The 20,397-nt window shown below is 41.8% G+C and overlaps 2 protein-coding genes across 4 annotated transcripts in view; one reads left to right on the top strand and one right to left on the bottom strand.

Annotated features, from left to right (window-relative positions):
• Positions 1-4,581, bottom strand: part of SPIDR (scaffold protein involved in DNA repair) — a 196,690-nt gene extending 192,109 nt beyond the window's left edge. For both annotated transcript variants that reach the window (XM_085052802.1, XM_085052804.1), the window contains exon 1: positions 4,444-4,581. In XM_085052802.1, the coding sequence (XP_084908928.1) occupies positions 4,444-4,458 (15 nt within the window). In that variant the 5' untranslated portion in view covers positions 4,459-4,581. The remainder of the gene's footprint in view (positions 1-4,443) is intronic.
• A 6,103-nt stretch (positions 4,582-10,684) lies between these two features.
• Positions 10,685-20,397, top strand: part of LOC146441966 (ethanolaminephosphotransferase 1-like) — a 57,580-nt gene continuing 47,867 nt past the window's right edge. The window contains exon 1 of one of the 2 annotated variants that reach the window (XM_085052798.1): positions 10,685-10,946. In XM_085052798.1, the coding sequence (XP_084908924.1) occupies positions 10,890-10,946 (57 nt within the window). In that variant the 5' untranslated portion in view covers positions 10,685-10,889. The remainder of the gene's footprint in view (positions 10,947-20,397) is intronic. The other variant, XM_085052797.1, reaches the window with a different exon arrangement.

Below are 20,397 nucleotides of genomic sequence, written 5' to 3'. Positions count from 1 at the left end.
GGCTGTGACAGGCAAAAAGCGTTTTCATAATTAATGACTGAACAACAGTAGAGTTTTATTTAATCTTGCACTCCATTAGCCTGACTGAAGGCAGGGTTGCTCAAGTTTTCAGAGCAGCACTACAGAGCTGTATCAGGGCAGGTGGTTCCATGACAAACCAGAAATGACTGGAGTCCCTCTTCCCCTTCTTCTTTCCGAGCACTTAGCACTCACCAGACTCTGTGCAAACACTGCAACAATGAACCAAACTATCAGAAAATTTCTCTGGGAAGAAGCACTAGTTATCTACAGCTGGTGCAGCAGCAGAAGAAAGGATACAAGGATCATTGGGGCCACTCCAGCAGCTGCTTGACACCGTGTCAACTTCATTGCAACCTGAAGAACCATCAGTACTGCTGACAATTCTGGTTAATTAGTTCTTTGTTCCATCATGCATCCTGCTCCCCAGATTCAAGAAAATCTGAGAGTTTCACTACCACCATAGAGAAATTTATAGCCACTACAGCCATTGAGAAAACCTGAAAACAGTCCCTGAAGTCCCAAACCAAGAAAGTAAAGAAATATATCTTTCCCATGAGATATTCCTCAGCTACTGCAAATTTCTGGCAGACACCACTTGAAGGGAAGCAAAAGAGAAGGACTTTTGATCATTGATATTGACAGCAGTGGCCTTGAGTTCTGTGATTTCAACACAAATATCTTGCCATCATTTCCCACATCCTAGATCACCTTAAAAACTGGAAAAAAACCCAAACCCAAAAGAGAATTACCCCATCCCAAATTCCTTGCCAATTTAAATATCTCCATATAAATACCTGATGTAAATTCAAGAAACTGAACCTACAGCTTCAATCCACAGTTACTGAGATGGCCTGGGAGCAGGTGCAAGGGAGCTGAGAGCAGCCTGCAGGGCCTGTTTGGCTGCCTTCAGACACGGTGGGACGGTGCCAATGTTGGGGACAGCACTGTCACCTTTCCCCTGCAAAGCCACCTTGGGACAGAGTGTGGTGTCTAAGGACTTCTGTCACAGCAATACATCTGCTGGCATGCAGAAATGGCAAGTTTTAAAGGTTCTTTGCTTCTGCCCCAGCCTGCTTCAAGGCAGCAGAGAAATTAATATTTTAAGAAACTTACTTCTCGGGAACAAATATATATAATTAAGCTAATCTGAAGGCTGTGCTGTTCCCAAAAAAGTGCAGCAACAACTGTGAGTTCTTTTAATCTTGAGTCACAAGGTTAATCATATTTTTCTTCTAATCTGAAATAAAAATGTGGCACTCAAAAAAAACCAAAAACCAGATCCAAACAAACAAACAAAAAAAACCCCCAAACAACAAAACCTGTATAATTTATTAAAGGAATGCTTGAAGTATCTAGGAACAAGGTATTGGAATTAAAAAAAAATCACCAAAAAAGGCTCAAAAGAGCTAGGGCATGTAGACCTGGCATACATCATAAAATCAAGATTTATTACAAAAGCATCAAAGAACCTTGTGAATTGTGTAGGGTGTCAAAAGACAAAATATGACCTCTGAAATTTTGAGTTAAAAAAGGGAAGGCTAGGATGGCTACCTCATATAGAAATTGTCTTGACTTCTGTTCACAAAAGCATTGCACTTTGTCTCTGGAGCAGTTCCTTCTAAATGAGTGAGAAAAACAATTTACTTAATCCTATTGGCATCAGTGGAATTAGGATCAACCCCTCCTTATAAAAGGCATGACAATTAACCCATACCCTGTTATTCCTTTAGTCATTTCCAGTGAGATAAAGGTAAGTCAGCCTACATGGGTGCAGGAGTGAGGAAAAGGGAAGCACACTCTGAAAAAACAGTGAATATGCATAGTGATTACACAACAGACTACTGCAAGTATGGGACCAGAGTGCTGAATTTGATTTTTAAATAGATGCTCCTATCTAGAACATCTCCACTCAACCAATCAGTGTGGTTACTTATGCTCAAGATTTGTTACCCAAAAAAACCCTATATGAAGTCACTGGGACCATATGCTCAAAGGCTACTCCCTACAAACCCTTTACACTCCAGACAATCCCACTTTTTGGGGCTGCTCCAAAAACCATGGGAAGAACCCCCAGGAGTTCATGACCCAATATATTATCTATCTCATACGCAAGAGGCATTTCTTAGACACATCACCTTCTATAACATAAAAAGCAACATAAGTTGAAAGACAAAACTAGTTATAAAATGTCTCACTACATGAACTCCTCCTGCTACTCGCATTCATATCCAAAAATTAGTCACATCACTTAAACATCCCTCAAAAGTATTCAAATACAACTGTTATATTCTCCCTGAACAGAGTAGAATGAAAAAGTACTGAAAATCACAGCTCTGGTTTCCAGAGACTTTTCATGCTTAAAAAAAAAAAAAAAAATTGAAGGGAACAATCACATAAAAGTACACAAATGTCAAACACTGACCAACAGCCATCCTCATCTTTCACCTTTGTTCTCATAGGCTTCACATAAAAGTACTCATAAACGAAAATAATTTTAGCTTGTCTTGGCCTTCTGAAGTCCAATTTTAAGATAGTACAAAACTGAATTTGACAACAGGCACCTCATTTTCAGCAAAACTCAGTATTCATGATACTGAGTTCCTGAAGCTGCAATAACTGTTTTTAGTGTCTAGATAGAAAATAAAGTTTTCATTTAATAAGAAAACATCCTGCATTTTAAATCAAGTGAGAATTTAAATAAAGGTTGCAGACTGAAAGCCATAGTTGTATTTTTCCCAGCTATTTTTTTACTCCTATGAAAATCAGTATGCATATTTTCCAAAGATTACTTGCAAGAACACACACGGTCCCTAGAAAGGTCCTCATCATTGTAATCATTCGTAAAAAAATCTATACTGCTGATCACAGTCAATGACAGCAATGATAACCTGCCAAACCACACCTCCTTCCACTGTCAGTATGCACATGCTAGAAACACTAAAACCAAATTAAAACCTCAAAATACTTTCACCATTGCTATTCATGTGTGAGACAAATTTTTATACACTCTTTCAAAAGCTTCCTTTGTGCTTATGATTTTTACGACACTACATGAAAGACTATTCTCATTGGCTTATACTGACACATCTAAGATTACCATTTGAATGTCAGGATTTTTTAACCTGTATGTCCTTTTTTAAGCAAGAGTATAAATTAACATATGCTTACATTGAGAAAAAAACTCTCATGGAATAAGAACACTGTTGAAGAGTACAACACAAAATTAAGCTATCCAAAATGTCTAGGATGTAACAACAGTATCATACTTTTTTGTTATGTATCAGGTTGGTGTGGGTTTTTTAATCAGTTTAATTACTAGTGAGAAAGTAGGGAGGATTGCTCTATTTTCACTTGATCACTACAAGTTTTCATTCATAAAGTAACAAGGAACATTATCTTTGTCAGTGAAAGGAACTACTATTATCAAAAGCTGTCATCACATTGCAACAAGAGTTGGTTAAATCTTGTTTCAGTTAAATGTGCAGTTTTTCAATAGCCAAGAACTTCAAACCTTTCAGAATATATCTATATATCTTTCAGTATATATGTACAGTGTCATATTACAAGGAAATTTAAGTGAAGTATAGCAGGCTATTTTTAAGCTTGCTGTTGACATTTCCTTCCATTAAATTTTATTTTAAATGTGAGTATATTTAAAAAGCGGTTGAACATTCACACCATTATAGACAAAATGCTTGAGGAACCAGATCTGTCATTTGTCAACTGTTTGTCAACTCCATATATCAAACGACACTTGTAGTTCCTGTGTCAGCAGTACCTCACTATTAGCAGAAGCACGGCTAACCAGAACCAGCGCATCCCAATTGCCACCCTGCAGGGAAGGTCCAGCGCACCAAGCAAATGACCAAAGGGACCGAAACACAGCCCGGGGCGCTTCTCCTCCCTCCACTCCCACACAGGGAAGCGAAGCTGCTCCAAACAGTGTCAACGCTGGCCAATTCCCACAATTCCCTCTTCCTCCCAAGTTCTACTCTCCCTGCACTTTTCCCCCGATTGCCACCCAGCCAGGCCGAGCTCCCCGCTGCCCTCGGTGCAGCCGTGCCGCGGTGGATTTCGCTGTCTGTTGCGCAACCGCGCACAGCAGGAACGCGGGCAAGGGCCCGTGCTCCCGCCCCGCGTTCCAGCGTGGCGCGTCCCCGGCACAAGTACCGCCTCGCAGCCGGATCGGAAAGGGCAGCGAGGGGACGGCGCGGCGGCTGCCGCTCTGCCGCCGCCGCCACCACCCACCCCTGCGCCCCTCGCAGCGGGGCCGGGAGGCGCGGCTGGCCGGCGGCCGGGGCGCACGGCAAGGCCGCCGCGAAGAGCGCAGGGAGCGCCACGGCTCTGCCCCGCGGGGCAGCCGGAGCGGCGTCCGCCGGCCCGGGCGATCCCCTTGTCCTCCCGTCCCGCCGCCGCCGGTACCTTCCCGCCGGGCATCGCCCCCGGCGCGGCGCCGCGTCCCGGTCACGTGGCGGGGGAGCACCGGGGGCGGGGCTGAGGGAACCCCCGGCCCGCGCCCGCCCTTCGCAGCTTTGGCGCCGCCGGAGCCGCCGCTCCTCATTGGGCAGTGTGCTAGTGACGTTTCACGGGGGCGGGGCTCCCGGGCGCGGTGCGCGCGCGCGGGGCGGGGCCGGCAGCCGAGCCGGGAGGGCGCGGGAGTTGAGCGCGGTGGTGCTGTCTGTCCGCGGGATGCTCGATGGAAAGCGCATTTGCTGTTACGCCATCAAAATAAGCCTTTTAACCTTCCTAAACAATAAGCAAGCCGGTAAACTTACTGGCAAAAAAGGTGATGTCAGTGCCAAGATGTAGACTTGGTGTGGCTAGCACAGTTTTTCCCATGAGAAGTTTTCTTGTGTTTTGTAAATAAAGATAAAGTTTGGATGTTGTTGGAACAGCGTCCCAGAACTTGGGCAGTGCAGGCCTGGCCAATCAGGCCTGGGGGAAGGCTTCTGACTGACCAATCTGGGTGACTTTTGAGAACCCTATATATGTGATGAAATCAAAACAATAAAGGTCATTCCTTCTTGCCACTGAGAACCGATGCATTCATTACTCTGCTAGCTGCTCAACAGCGACAACTTGGAATTGAAACTGCTTTGCATGGATATGCTCTTCCATGAGATGCTAATTGCAGCTAACAGAACGAAATAAGGCTAATCTCCGTTGCAAATGTTTTACTGGTGCAAGTGGGAACACGGGCAGAAAAAGGACAGATAGGTTATTTTTGTATTGCTTATTGGATGTTCTTGAGAAGGTCTCTTAGGTTGTTGGTACTGCTATTAAACATAATAAACAGCCTTTGTAAAATGAGGTGGTTGTAGCTTAGTTAGAATTTATGAAGCACGTTTTGATAGAAGGTACTGCACTACTGCATTTTTATTGTTGAACCCTAATTACATATATCTATATGTATAATTACATATGTCTATAGTTCAGAGTTTGTATTTTTTCCAAAGCACCCTATGGCAAATACCCATCTGGCATTCTTTTTATAAAACTGCCACTAATTAAAGTGGATTTTGCAAACACGAGAGCCAGAAACACCCAAACCCCATACTGCCTTTGATTTTTATGTTCAAAACAGAATTAAAAGCACTGTGTTCTCATCCATCCAAAAATTAGCAGTATTTCTTCTGAAATTACCAGACTGACAAATTAATTCTATTACATATCCTCAAGGTGGTTTTCTTTGAAAAAGTATGTTATTACACTACTCAGCTAAATAATCTTATGTTAGAGCTAAACCACAGAGAAATGGACCACAGAAGTCTGGTCTGCTTAGGGAGTGTATTTTTTCTGCACATAATCTCCTTCCAAGGATTCCAAGGTGCTCACACCTGGGAGGAACTTACTGCTATTGAATCCCAAGAAAGTGACCCAATCAATAATTCATTTTATTTGTTTTCGTGCTCTTCACAAACAAGTACTGAAATGACATGGAAGTAGAGGAAGCGTGTGAGAAAACCACACTATCTATTAGGAATTAAAATGGAGCTGTGACTTCTTAAAAATAATGTTTCTGTTTCATTACTTGAAATAATATGAAGAAAAAATAGTAAAAGCCAAGCTTCTTGACAAAAGCTTATTTTCGTAATACCATTACATCATCCCTCAAGTCCGTTAAAAATTTCTGTGCATTACATTTTGGAATTAATAATTAACACAATTGGTTATGTAATTTTTGAAGAACTGGTTTTTCAACTACAAATACAAGTATATCTATGTTTTCACAGGCTTAAATAATATTTTGAGTCCACTGTTTTATCTGATGTACTGATTGACTGTATTTGTGCTCAAGATCAAATCTTCCGCTGCTCAGGGAACATTAGGAAATTGTGTATTTTTGTATTTTTGTTGCATGAAAATTCTATGAAAATCATAACATTTCTATTAGCATTAAAAATTGATTTTTAGTGAAATTCAGAAAAAATAGCATTTATTTGTTGGTAGTGCTATTGATTGCACCTGTTCCTTAGTCCATGTGTAAGAAGAACTCTTTCAAAGAAACAAAATGTATTTTATACAGAGGAGTCAAAGGATAAGGAAGCTTAAATTACTGAAGTTTGGAGCACTTGTTTATATTGATTGACTATGCCCGTCCTTCATTCTAATATGGGGTTATGGATTCATTTCCTCTTACAGAGCATTAAGCAAAAGCTTTAAAAGCTTTCCATTGTACAAAGTCTGGTACAGACAATGTCAAATGCAAACATAGAGAAAGGTTTTTGGTTTTAGTCATTTCCTCAGTAAAGTTTTAAAAGTCACAAGCAACCCAGCCACTGAACTGGAATGAAATAGGTGAGGAAAAACTCATCAAATACTTTAGAGTCTGTCTTTCAGTGTTAGATGGATTTTTATGAGTTTGTCAGGCAAGAGACAATTCAAAGGCCTAGGCTAGATCCCAGACATATCCCAGTCTAGATCCAAGACAACATTTTCTTCTGCAGACTGTGATGCAGTTTGATCATTCCAAGCTAAGGCTTTTTTAGAAAACAATATGAAACACTTCAGTCTTTTTAATCCTCAAGCTACAATGTCAGTTCCACTTTAAATGAAATTGTACTGTTTCACAGTAGAGTACATTGCTATGCTGAGGCAAGCTGTAAACTGTGGGAGAGATGGGAGAGAAAACCCCACAAAGCCCCTCAGGGGATGCCAGATTGCAGTGAATCAAAGAGTCAAGTTCTTACATTCACACAAATTAAAAATTAATAGCTGATGGTTTAAGAATCAAAAGCAAAAATAGGTTTTTAATGAATCAACATACCCAGGAAGCATCTCTTTACCAGCCCTTGTCCCTGAGTCATAAAAACTTGAGGGGCTGCAGCCTCTGCAGTGTCCTGGCTGCCAACTGGCACAGAGTGGCTGCACACTGAGCCTAGGCCAGGTCATCTCAGCATCCCAGCTCCAAGTGCTCCCTATGGCATCTTGCAGTGGCTGACATTTTTATGACTTCTCCTGTTATTACTCTATCTCAGTGCTATAAAAGGAATATGAGTACATAACTTTCTGACAGACAGTAACATTTGGGAAACATATTTGCCCACTTTTTATAAGATATCTCTGTAGTTTAATGAGGTAAGTGCAAATAAAATAATATTTTCCAAGCTGAAACTGAACATCTGTCATCAAAGTACTGTCTTTTGGCTCTAGATGGTGAGAAAAAAATGCAGGCACATATTCAGAGCTGGGAAAAAGTGACATATTTTAAACTTCAGTCATTAGACCAGTTTACTCCCATGAAAGTTTTTCCTTTTAATTTAATTCAACAAGATTTAAAAATTGGTGAGGGGTTTATAACACTGGACTTTAGAAATTTTAGTAACTTCGAATATTGAATTTCCTCTTTTAGGTCTAGTATTTATACTACTTTAGCCTAATTGGTTTTATCATGACTATGGTGTACCCTTGTGTTGAAGACTTCAAACACTGTCCCTGAAAAGTGCCTTGTCCAAGGAAGAACAGTATGTTAAGAAGTGGATAGGGTAATACATTGGTCCCTTCTTCTATTGCTTTGGCAGCTGATGCTTTTGCTTTTGGGTTTGCTCTCTACATGATTTCTCTCTGCCTTTTTTTTTTTTTTTTTTTTTACTTCCTGAAGTAGGCAGGAATGTGCTATTAGATGCCTTCTAGATAAAGGCTATTGCATAGCAGGCAGCTTTAGGGTGGGGAATAAACAAGACGCAATAAATTATTAAAAGCCAAAGTCGCCATACTAGGCAGTCTTCCCTATCCAAGAAGATCCATCATTATAAACTTATTAATATAACTTATAATAGAGAGAGAGAAAAATGAAACCCAAGGATTTATTGGGTTATTTAGTGTTTACTTTTATGTGTGTGTGTGTGTGTGTGTGTGTGTGTGTGTGTATTTATTCTGTACCATCCTGAGCCCTCATCTATTTGCCTACAATTTTGGTGCATAAAGAATACAATTTGTCTTCATGTTTGGTTTTTGTTTCTCAAAAAATACCATTTGAATCTGTGGAACAGCAACCTTTTTAACTTTTGCTGGTATATACCAGTGATACAATATGTCCTTCTTTCAAAAGAGTAAGTGTTTTCTTCTCTCTACTACATGTAATTAACAAACAGCACTGAAGACCTGGGAATTTCCATGCTGATTTCACTGAATTCAAATCTGGCCTTGAATTATTTCCCTGGAGCTGCAGAAAGCCACGTCTGGATTGTTTACTTAATGAAGTCTGACCTGTTGCAAATGTTCCAGCCATAGTTGTGAGAAGACTTGAGCTTTTTGCATAGTGGAAGTTAACTGCTCTGATTTGGCCTTTTGTCTTAATTCTTGCCTCATCCACACTCAAGCTCATTAAATGGAAGTTTGTTCAGGTAATAATATTAACGTACCAGTTAGAGCTCCTTATGCACTAGTCTTAGGAACACATTAGTCTTCCAGAAAAAATGCAAGCGTAGGTGCTGCAGCATTAAGGCTGCTTTTACTGCTCTTACCACACTCCTGCAGACAGCTTGGATCACAGCTCAAATAATTGTCCAGAAAAGAACTCTAAATCACCGTGCACTGAAAAATTTAACCATAGGATAAGCTCTAAACGTATACATGGGTATGCATGGAGACAAGTGGGAACATCAGGTGTAGCTGTAAAACCCATGGCTTGAGCTTGGATTGCACCTGGGCTTGGCTAGTCTGCATGGGTGGTCTTACGGGCCAACCATTCATATGAATCATGATGGCTAAATCAAGGAAGTTCCTTAAATCAACAGCTAACACGTCAGTATCATTTCCACAGTATTCTCAAACCACATGTGACTTGTGTCACAGCTTACTCTGTGATGTTCCATACTCATTCACCAGTCTGTTTCCTGCTCTTTAGTATAACTTAGGCTGCCTCCTTTGATGTACTCATTAGCAGAGACAGAACATGCTGAGGTGTGAGTTCAAGCAATTGCGTTTTTACATGTAAGCATTCTTTTACATTTCCTGTTTAGTGGAGTATTTTGGAAGGGTTTTTTTTGCATGTGTTTCATTAATCACCAAAATAGCTTTGAGAGAATAATAAATAAAATTTGTCTTCTCTGTCTAATATATCTATATCTTCTGTATCTATATATATTTTAACATAAGTATAGAAGCCTGTGAAGAGAAAAAATACCTTTTTTCCCCCCTACCCTCTACCTTTCAGAAAACAAGCGCCTTTTCTACTACTGTCCATCACACTCCTAATACTTTTTCAGACAAATTTATTCTTTCATGTTTGAAGCTTCTAAGCTTTTAACTCAGTAACCTGAAACTAAGTGTTAAAGTTCTGGGTTGTTTTCAAGAGCAGAAGTTTAGCTTCTGCTGCTGGAAGCAGAATGCAGGTGTAAGCACATCTCAATTGATTAATGTGTAATTAATAATACAGAACAAGAACCATTGTAATACAGTTTGCACTTAACGATCATAACTTGTATATAATTCCTATCAAACCTGCACAGTTGGTAAAATAACACTGTCTCTCCAATACATTAGATGCCTGGAAGACGTCGTGGGGTGCAAGTAATGGATTTGAATTGATTTGCTTTCTGGATAGGTTCCATTTGGTCCATAAGATCTCAGACCCTGATGTGTGTGATTTTAAGTCTCTCTCCCAGTAGTGTGCAGCAAAGGTAGTACAAGGTGTCATGCCATACCCTTAAATGAGTTTGCAGCTGAAACGTCCCTCCTGATGTTTTCCAGGGTTTTTTTGTTTTGTTTTGGTTTTGGTTATGTTGTTTGTTTGTTTACACCAGTGCCTTACTTCCCTAGAAAGCAGGAGGTTCAGAGCACACTGCTGGCAGATATGGTGTGGCGGGCTCCGGTGCAGGTATAATAAAGAGATTCAAGACGCAGATTATTACTGGAATGCAAATACAAACCTTAATCCTCATAGTCACCTGTTCCTGAAACACGTTATTTAACACTGTTTCGTGTAATGTTACTTGCCATGCTTCCTATTTGTCACTTAGCATTGTTTCGTGTAGCGACTTCACGGGCGCATCTTCGCGCACGCTGTAAATACGGCATCTTTAAGAGACCCCTAGCCAGAAAAGCAGTTTGCAGGTGACCCTGCGGCGTGCCTTGGGCTGCGGCTCGCCGTGCCCTACCGAGCAGCGTCCTGGGGCCGCGGGGAAACGCCTTCTCTCTCCCACGGCAGCCGCCCGGCGCCCAGCCCCGCGGGCATCCCCGGCGCGGATGCCCGGAGCCGGGGGCAGGTCCAGCCCGCGGGGCGCGGCCGAGGAGCCGCCCTCCGCCCTCCGCCCTCCGCCCGCCCCCGGCCCCGCCGCCTCGCCCATCCGTCCTCCCATCGCTGCCATCCGTGCCGTCGCTCCGTGCCTGGCTGCCGGCGCGGCGCGGCGCGGCGCAGGGCGGCGATGTGGCGGTGGCGGTATGTGAGCGGCCGGCAGCTGCACGGCTTCCGACACTACAAGGTAAAGGGCAGCCCCTTTAGGGGCCGGGAGGGCGGGCGGCGGACGGTGCTCCCTCCCCGTGTCGCGTCTCTGGGCTGCGGAGCTCTCCGCTCTGCCGCGGCTGGATCGCAGCCCAGTCCCGCTGTGCGTGTGGCCCCGGCCGGCCGGGCCATCCCTCTGCCGTCGGGGGGTCCGCAGGGCTCCACCTGTATGTCCCGCACCTTCACCTGTGCCCGCCCGCACCTGGCCGGGGCCCGGCTCCCATCGGCTGGGCAGGGACGGGGTGTTCGCGGGGCGGCAGGTCTCGGGGGAGACAGAGTAAACTGGGTTTGGAGTGAGTACCAACGTCTGTAAAAGCTCTGCCCGTTTTAGAGCAGAGTGGTTTTGGAGGTATCCGGTGTTTCTGTAAGAAAGCATGCATTGATGCTGCTTGTTTGGCTCTCTGCAAAGCCTTCGGACACAGGAATGCTCTGGCATTGAGAAATAAGTAAGGAAGCCAGGGGAAAAAAAAAGAAAAACCTACTTTAAATAATTTGAACTAAACCTCATGTTTGCAAATAACCAGCATGCAGAATTTAAATAAATGGGTGAATCATTCGATATTTGGATTTACCAATGTTATGTCACAGACCTGGGGCTTACAGGGGTGCAGTATAGGGGATCATCCAGGTTTGCTCCAGCTGAGGTGCAGGTGTCTGAGATGGGCCATGCCACTCTGCTCTCGCACCCTTACCCCATACCCCGTGAAAAGCATGGAGGGCATGCCAGCTTCTATCAGCACAACACCCAACCTATTATTTCATGTTCAGTTTCCCAAAGCAGCCCCTACACCACGCTCTCCAAGATTCTTGCCTTCTTTCTCTTACCATGTGCCTTCCCAGGCTGGGCTCCAAACGGGGCACTCAGCTTTTCCTGGTTCCTATCAAGCCCTTCCCTTCCCTGGGCCAATAGCTCTGCCTGTTCACCTCAGCAGGAATGAAGGTGGAGGAACTGGGGCTTCGAGAATGTTCTCCAGGTTGCTTACTAGGAACTTGTTTTGCACAGCAGCTCGTTAAAATGTACCAACCTGTTTGTGTGTCTGGTGTGAGTGTGATAAAACATTCTGCAAGCTGCTTCTGCCCGCTGGGCGTGAGTTGCACAGGTCTGTGCTTGAATGGTGAAGCCACAGCCTTGCCTGAGATCAGGAGGAGGAAAAATAAAAGGCTATTTTTAGCATAAACAGAAGTTGTTATTTAAGTAACTTTCCTAAATTATTTGAGTTCATAGTACGTATACAAGGAATGCTTGTATTACATTCTTTCGTATCACTTGAATGAAAATAGCTTCAAACAAGTGCAGATGAGGAAGAATCAAAACAACATTCTTTTAAAAACATGTAATCATTGTGCCATACTTATGATTTACAGGGTAAATGATTACCAAAAGACAGAGTCACATATCAAATGATTTTATTTGAATATATTGGTTTCTTGAGAATATTGCAAAGAAACTATGTAGGGTAATTTTCTTAACTATAAGAATCAGCCAATGCAGTTGAGAAGTATCTGTTCAATTGTTTTCTGAAAAAAAAATGCTGGTAAGTGTAGGTTTTAGAAAGATTAAATCAAATAGTTTCCTGTTATCTGAGGTGACTTGGGACTGGGATATCCTGGAAGTAAATAAATCCAAATGGCACAGGTTAAACACAGAGAAATACAGCTATATGAGGTTGGAGCTGCTGAGCTGGTCAGCCATCTGCACCATTCTACTGATGCTCCAGGTTTCAAGGGGACCTGGCAGGTGATGGCAGCTCTGCCTATTCCTAAATGCTGCTCACAATGGAATAAAGTACTTCAAAAATACAAAAGGGGTGCAGCAAGGAGACACTAATCACCATCATAATATCTTCTCCCTCACCCTCCCATACCTAGGGCTGCTGCCACAACCGCAGCTTTGTTGTCACCATGTCCCAGGCCTGAGAGATGTTCTTCAACCTCCTGTTGTCCTCTGGCTGTCATCTCCTCCCCTTCAGCCTAGGGTCTTAGTGCATCCTGCTCCTCCAGGTTCTCAGCTCCTCTGAGGACATTGCTGCTTCCTTTGCTGCCTACTCAACAGGCAGTAAACCCTGATCACTGTGCCCAGCATGCATGGGTTACCTCTTCTTGCACCCTCCTGGCACTTTCTGTACTGTGTTTCCTGGTGAACCCAGCTCTGGAGTACTGTGGACAGATGCATGAGTTGGCCCTGTGAAGAAAGAGCTAGGTAATCTCTGAAAGGATTTGTGAGCACATGTTCAATACTGAGCTAAAACAATGTATTGCTTCCGGACTTGAAGCATGCATAGAAAACTTTAGGTTTAGTGGCATCTGTCTCTCTGTTGTACATCACACTGCAGCACTGTACTTGCAGTAGTATCAGTTGCTTAATATACTTTGCACAATTTATCTGCTGAGCATAACACAGCTTAAAAAAATAATTTGTGTAAATCAACTCCTTTTGTAAAGGTATATTTGGCCTGACAAAAATGCTGTTCATTTTTCAAAATATTCACACAGCTGAATTCATTTCCCTGCCATGAATGCTCCAATTGTATGTCTCAGGCACTGTCTGTCTCCTGTTTGCAGTTGGAGGAGGGCCTTGGCAACAAAACCAACACAGTTCTTTGCGAAGGGAATGGCAGACCTCTAATGAATGCAAAGACTTCAGCACCCTTTAGCATGTCAGTTCCATGTATATTAGGCTTTTGAAGCAAGTTTTCCCCAATTACCAAGCTTTGGCTAACATCACAGAGTGACCTCAGAGCACAAGAATGCATTCCCTTAGGATGAAGCTAAACCAGATGTACTGGGGACAAACACACAAATACACCCAATGCATTCAGTCCATAGTATTAAAATGGAACCAGTTTAGTGTAATACCTTATGAAATCCCTGTAGCACAGACATTGAATCCTCAGGGCTAGCTATTTCACTTTACAAATCTATTCTCATTTATTCTGCATGTTAATGAGGTTTTAGAGATTCAGTTTTCTTTTTTCTGCTTAAAAGCACACACAGAGAACAGGCGAAATGTGGCAATGAGACAGTTCAGACACAACCCAAAGTATTGCTGCTGTGATATTTCTGCCATTTTCTTGCCTGTGGGGCAGGTGCTGATTTCAGGACAGTTGCATGCTTAAGTGATTTGCTGCAACTGTATTGCAGAAGGTTCTTTTACTTGGTTTGTGTGCTATTCCCTAGGACATGGAACAACATGGCCAAAAATCTGCAACCAGCTGAAATTGTAGGGCTTGGATCATGTAGTTCTTACTTTTATATTTTATCAGCATTTTGCAGTTCTAGAAGAGCAGCCGTGGAATTACACTGCTATGTTTTTTTCTGCCTATTTGGGTTTCTGTTGGAAACAAACTGTTCTGCAACAACTAGGTGATGAGTACAGAAGAAAGCAGAATTTGGTTCTTTATTTTTATCCTTCTCACCAGAATGCAGTAATGGCAGGGGTGAAGTCATGTTGCCATTGAAGAAATTCAGTAAACAAGGTATAGCACTTAGGGGAAAGAAGATCAACATTTAGAATATAAAATAAGAGACAGCAGAAAAGATACCGGAGACTCAGAGTGTCAACAGCATTGTGGCTGTTTCAATAAAGAGAAAAAAGTTCTTAAGTTGGAAGTGTCATGAATATGTCAAAGGGTTACGTTTACTCCTGTAGCTGCTGTACTGATCAGGTATCAGCTGGAATAATGAATCCTGCCTGCTTTGGCCCACACTTTACAGTCCTCAGAATGACATTATGAATACTAAGAGGCTTAGAAAAGATGAACTGTGAGAAGCAGTCTGAGTACAGTGGGAGTAAGAGTCTAGTAGCCAGTTGGTCTTCATGGGTGCCCTTTTAAAGAAAGGCAATATGTGAGATTTGGCTGCATAAAGAGAAATTTAATGCATCTACTATGTCAGTCTGATGTTGATAATGCCTGCTGTAACAGGTACTGAAGGGGATTGGGCAATCATTTTATCAGTCTTAAGAAATGGCTTGATTTCTCTGAGGCAAGATCAACAATCTAGTGTTGAGTATTAAGAAACAGTTGCTGACACCTTTTTAGGAAAGTTTTGGGTAATGTATTCTCTTTTAGCATGCTGACATGGTCATTTATTGCAAGCAATGGGGTTATTACCTCATGGAAACTTGATCTGCATCCTTAATGTATACTGAACGTGATCCTGCATTAGGTGATTGTGCTGGACTAGAAGACCTCTCAAATTACATCCCAGCCCTCATTTTGGAGGGTTAGAGAAACAAGATCAGATGTATGATGATCACATTTCAAGGTCTGACTCTTTCTCTTATACTAACTCATACCAGAAGAGAGAAGGGTGCTGAATACAATCGAGTGAATTACTGTCTGGAAGTTCAGGATCCATCCAAATACAAGACTGGACTTTTGTGAAGTCTTTATGTTTTTCCAAGGCTACAAGTGTAACCATGAGATTTAGAAAAATCATGGGTTTTGCTCACCTTGATTGAACAGTAGTTTTACTTTCAACTCCCATAACACAAGTTTACATGATTTTGAAAATTTTAGGATAGGAGACTTTCATTTGCATGCTTATCTGGAAGTTCTTAGGAACAGTTAATAATGCTCATGCAATAATGCTCACTGCACATGGACAATTTTATGTGTGTTGAGTACATTTGTTACATGTTTATTATCTAGTGTTTTTGCAGATAGTATTTTTAGATTTTTTTCCCTAATATCTAATTCCAAATTCTATTTGAGGACAGTTACCAGTTTTATCTGCTGTAGTTAGGTTTTTCAAAATACTGCAGTTTAATAAAGTCCTTGAATATTTGAGGCAGTGAAAACTAATGTCATCCAGCTTCCATTAAGCTGTGAGCCAACAGCCCACTGTTCAACAAATAAAATCTTGCAGTCTTCCTCATGTTACTTTGGTGGATTGGGAGACTGGAGTTGTAATTAAATGTTGTTGAACAATATGTGAAATAAAACAAACAATTAATTACTCTTGCATTATCTGTCACTGCATTCATGTATTTCATGTGTCAAAGAGTTGTGGGCCAACTGAATATGTGATTCTGAAAGACCATCTTCATGCAAATACCTCTTTTTCTTCATGCTGTTGTAACTGTAGATGACATAATGTAGCATTTTCAAGAGTTCTGTAATCATTATCTTCCTTCTACGTATCATATGCTAATGAATCAACAACTTAATGAAATCCCATCACAGAGATGCTGCATAAGATATTACTTGCCGCAGGACTTTTTTCCCAATGATGGTGTAATTGTACATGGTTTTGAGTGCAATATTATGCCCATGAATTTACAAAGGTTCATTAATTGGCTTTTGGGACAAATACGCTCAATATAAAGAGTTGCATGCTTTGTTGAATCGCATAAAAGTGCAAATACCAACCGCGTAGTTTCATTTTATTGCTTTATCAAGAGATGTTAATGTTCTGAAATGCTGATTGGATTTTTATGTGTAGAATATACATGTATACATATGTATTTTTGTTTATTCATCTGTGTTTTAATAGAAGACTAATTGCAAATATATAGCTGTGATTTGGATGTGGATTGTTTGTTATAAATCTAGGGGAGCCCTTCTTATAAGGGTTGTTTAATAAAGGGAGGAATCTTTCTGTGAAGTATCCCTTGTGCATCAGGCTATTAGATAACAAATAGTTTAGTGTATGTGTACAGTACTCCTCTTTAGCATCTCTTGTGAAAGCTACAACACACTTTTAGTCTGTCTTCCCTTTTGGGCCTGGAGTGGTTTCTTTGGGTTCCCCAGGGATTTAGGTACCCATTCTGGCAGAGCTTCAGCTGGATAGGTACTTGGTCTGCTGTTTGATTTTTAAAGGGCTGCTGCCACACACATCTTTGTACATGCACAGTAATATGTGTAGCACAAAATCCTGCTGTTGTTTCCTTTTACCAAGTGTAGAAGACCAGTTTACACAAGAAAACCTCATGGAAATCAATTTTCTTGCCATGTTAGAGCTTCTTTGGATAGCAATAGTTAAGGATCAGTTGTGCAGTTCCTTGAGACTCTGCATGTTTTGGTTTTAGCAGGATTTGTATTTTTACCAATCCGGGCCAGCCTCTACCTTTGTCTCTATACAATAGCACACATGCAGCTGTCTTCTGTTATCCCATGCTCAACATTTAATCATGTTTCTATAGTATTTTAAATTATTTTGGCTTTGTTGTTAAGTGCTTGAATGTGTCCCACTCAACAAAGCCTTTCCCTGAAGACAAATCTGGCAGCATCCTTAATACAACTACTATCAGTTGAAAAATGGTTGCTGACTTCCAGTCCCACTGACTGTCCACCTCTCCCTGGTCTGGATAAAGCACTTGGTTTTGAGCTCCTGGCTGAGACTGTGTTGAGAAGGGGGAGACCTGCTGGGGTCCTCTCTGACCTGAGTGATCCTGGGATCCAAACCATGGTTCTGTGATCTTAAGGCAGTGACACTGCTCTGCAAGCAAGGGGATGTGCCACCAGGGATGTGCATGAGTCCCTAGGAGCAGCCAGTCCTGACCCACAGCTCTGTGTGCCTGTGACCTCGTGGACATGGGTCCATACATAAAATGCATTAAGGAATGGATGTGGTGTGTGACTCAATGCATGTGTCAGGATTCCTGAAAATGAGGAGGTGAATGATGAGGATACCTTTGGAACAAAACGTCCCCAGGGTGGCAGTTTATGTAATAACAACTTCCTGATGACCTAGTAGTACCAGCCAGAATTGTTAAATTGCACAAACCACGACATTCGAGCATTTGCTAGGGATAGTATCAGATGGAAGGAAAATCTAACTATATTTTGTAGCTGTAGGTGTGCACAGGCTAATGGAACTGAAGGGGTCAAAGTGAGAGGGGAGAGAAGAGCTCAGGAGCCCAACTTGGGCAGCTTCTTCCTTTGCTGTGCAGCTGCATCCAGCTCTAGCACAAGCAGCACAACCATCAGGTACCAGAGCCCCACAGCCTCAGAGGCCAAAGAGACAACTGTTTGCATCTGAGGATGCAGTTACATGCCCATCACCACCTAGTCTTTTCCAGGATGAATTACAAATCCTGTTCTTTAATTTCTACTGGTATGTTATATGTGTCAGTCTTAGGGGATTATGACTCCTGGACTTAGATATTGGTGACCTAATTAAAAAAAAAAAATATATATGAGTAGTGGGAAATGCAGGACAGTCCAAACTATTTAAGCAGTAGGAGATAGAAAATCCAAGCCATTATTTATGAATAATTAACTAAATTATGATATAATGTAAAGCAATTCTATTATTAGAAATAAAAGGACTGTTTCAGGATACATCAGTACTTAAACTGCTGAACATATTTGGCATCCACAGTGTTGTGTAGCTCTGTTGTTTATGGCATGCTCCTCTTTCTTTCCTTTGTGAAGCTTTTGTTAAAATCCAAGACTGAGTCCCATAACAACTACAAACCTGTAAAAACACATATAAAGTAGAATTAAACTCCACATGTTTAATGTATTCTAGGAAGTGGAAAGATTGATGGAAAATTGTTACCAGATGTGCCAGTATTTCAGTATTTTCTTTAATTTTTGTGTAGTTCCAGAAGTGCAAGTTATCACAAAAGCCAAGTTTGTGTTGCATAAGATGTTGCCCAGAAGGGTGATTTCCCACCAAGCTCTCTTAAACAGCGACTCATTCATGCCCTGGATTGGGAGGGTAATTTTGCAGCTTTCAAAACCACAAAAAACCCTCATCTTGTGCAAAACAGAGTCCACTGTCATGCCTCCTATCCCCTTGTCTGTCATTTACAGAGCACAGGTGTTGTGAATGTAAATGACCGCATGGCACAACACAGTGCTACCTGGGACAAGATGATTTAAGTACAGGAAAGGAATAATTTGTTAGTATAAGAGCACCTGGAGTTGAAATAACTATATAATGTAGTTGTGCAACTACATTCCTTGCAGCTTGCTTTCTCTCCTGACTCTAAAGTTTATGTAGACATGCTTTATATTTTTCTCTTAATTGTAGTCATTCCAAAATTTTATTCTTGTGATGCGTCCACAATGCAAGGCTGGGGAGGGATAGGGAGTCCAGTGAAGATCCAGCTGTTTGCTCTCATTAATGGTTAGCTCACTCCCTGTTTGGGCTTTGTTTGTTTGTCTGTTTTCTTTAAAGTCTTTCCAAGGCAATAACTAGGGTTTGGTTTGGAAATAGTCGTTCTGGAGACATGCGCATCATTTTTTTGGCTTTCACCATCCTTCAGCACTCTTCCAACATGGGCATTTGGACTTTTGAACATGCACAGCAGACAGGGCTCACTTTCGTGCTCTGGAAGTGCCATATTGCTGGGTTACAGTGTGGTTTCCAGATTGTTTCAGATACTTTGAACTTAAACATACTGAATGCTAATAATGTGTTAGGTGTGCAGGGCCAGATGATGAGGCCCAACACCCCTCCAGCAGATGCTGTGCAGTGTGGATGTGACCAGTTTGCAATAATGGGAATTATTTCTAAGCTGTGTGGATGTGAGCCAGAAGGTACCATTTGTCTTGCGTTTAGCAGAGCAGACCTTGATCATTGTGTGTGCTTTTGCCCCTCAGTGTTTGGCTCTGCTCTGCCACTGCAGAACTGTTGTGTTTCTTCTTCTTTGCTTTTGCTCATTTTTCTTTCTCTTGTTTTTCTCAGTTACTTTTCTTAACTGTTTATCCCTTTTCTCCCCTTCCTCCTTAATCTTATTTCCTTTCCTCTTTAACAGAGTTCACCAGCACAAACTTGATGCTGTAATTTCCATCCGCTGGATGGAAATTAAGATGCAGAATCACATAGTAGAAGCACATCTCACGTGTGCTGCCCGAGTCACCATGTATGTGTGCACGTGTCTGGTGTCTGTATCCTCATTTCTAGCACTGCTAGAAGCCATTAACACTGAGAGAGAAAGCAGATGGCTTTCAAGGAGACATCAGCTATTGAATAAAACCAGAAGAAGCATTTTTAAACTTGGGAGTAAGATGGAGTCAATGCTATTTTTCCTATTCGCTCACTACTGCCATTCCCTTCCAACTGTTACGACTTCTTATAAAAATAATTGAGAGAAGCTTTCTGATTATTCCAAGCCCTTCTTCTTTGTATAAAGACAATCAATCCCTTTTCCAGGGCAGAAAGTGTTTGCAGGGAAGTGCTTAGCACTTGTATAAATCTTGCACTTAAAAACCTCCAACAGGCTTATCCTCCTCCACTTCTGTCTTTTAGTATAAGTGCCCTGAAAATGACAGAATTACACAATAGCAAATGGCAGTGCTTTTTTTACATCAGGTTCAGTGCACTCTTGCATTCATGTTCATTGATCATAATGTGAGCCTGTTACTCAGTACTTTGCTTTTCTGAGCAGCCATGAACATTAAACTCCTGAGGATTTCATGGCCTTGAGGTTAGTAGCTTCTTGGGAGCAGAACAAAGCAGAGTATTAAACTGTATAG

This window comes from Lichenostomus cassidix, chromosome 2 (genome assembly GCF_008360975.1).
Source record: "Lichenostomus cassidix isolate B80296 chromosome 2, HeHo_3.0, whole genome shotgun sequence".
Classification (NCBI taxonomy): Eukaryota; Metazoa; Chordata; class Aves; order Passeriformes; family Meliphagidae; genus Lichenostomus; species Lichenostomus cassidix.
The sequence above is the reverse complement of the archived record's forward strand: the minus strand, read 5'-3'. Positions and strand labels throughout refer to the sequence as shown.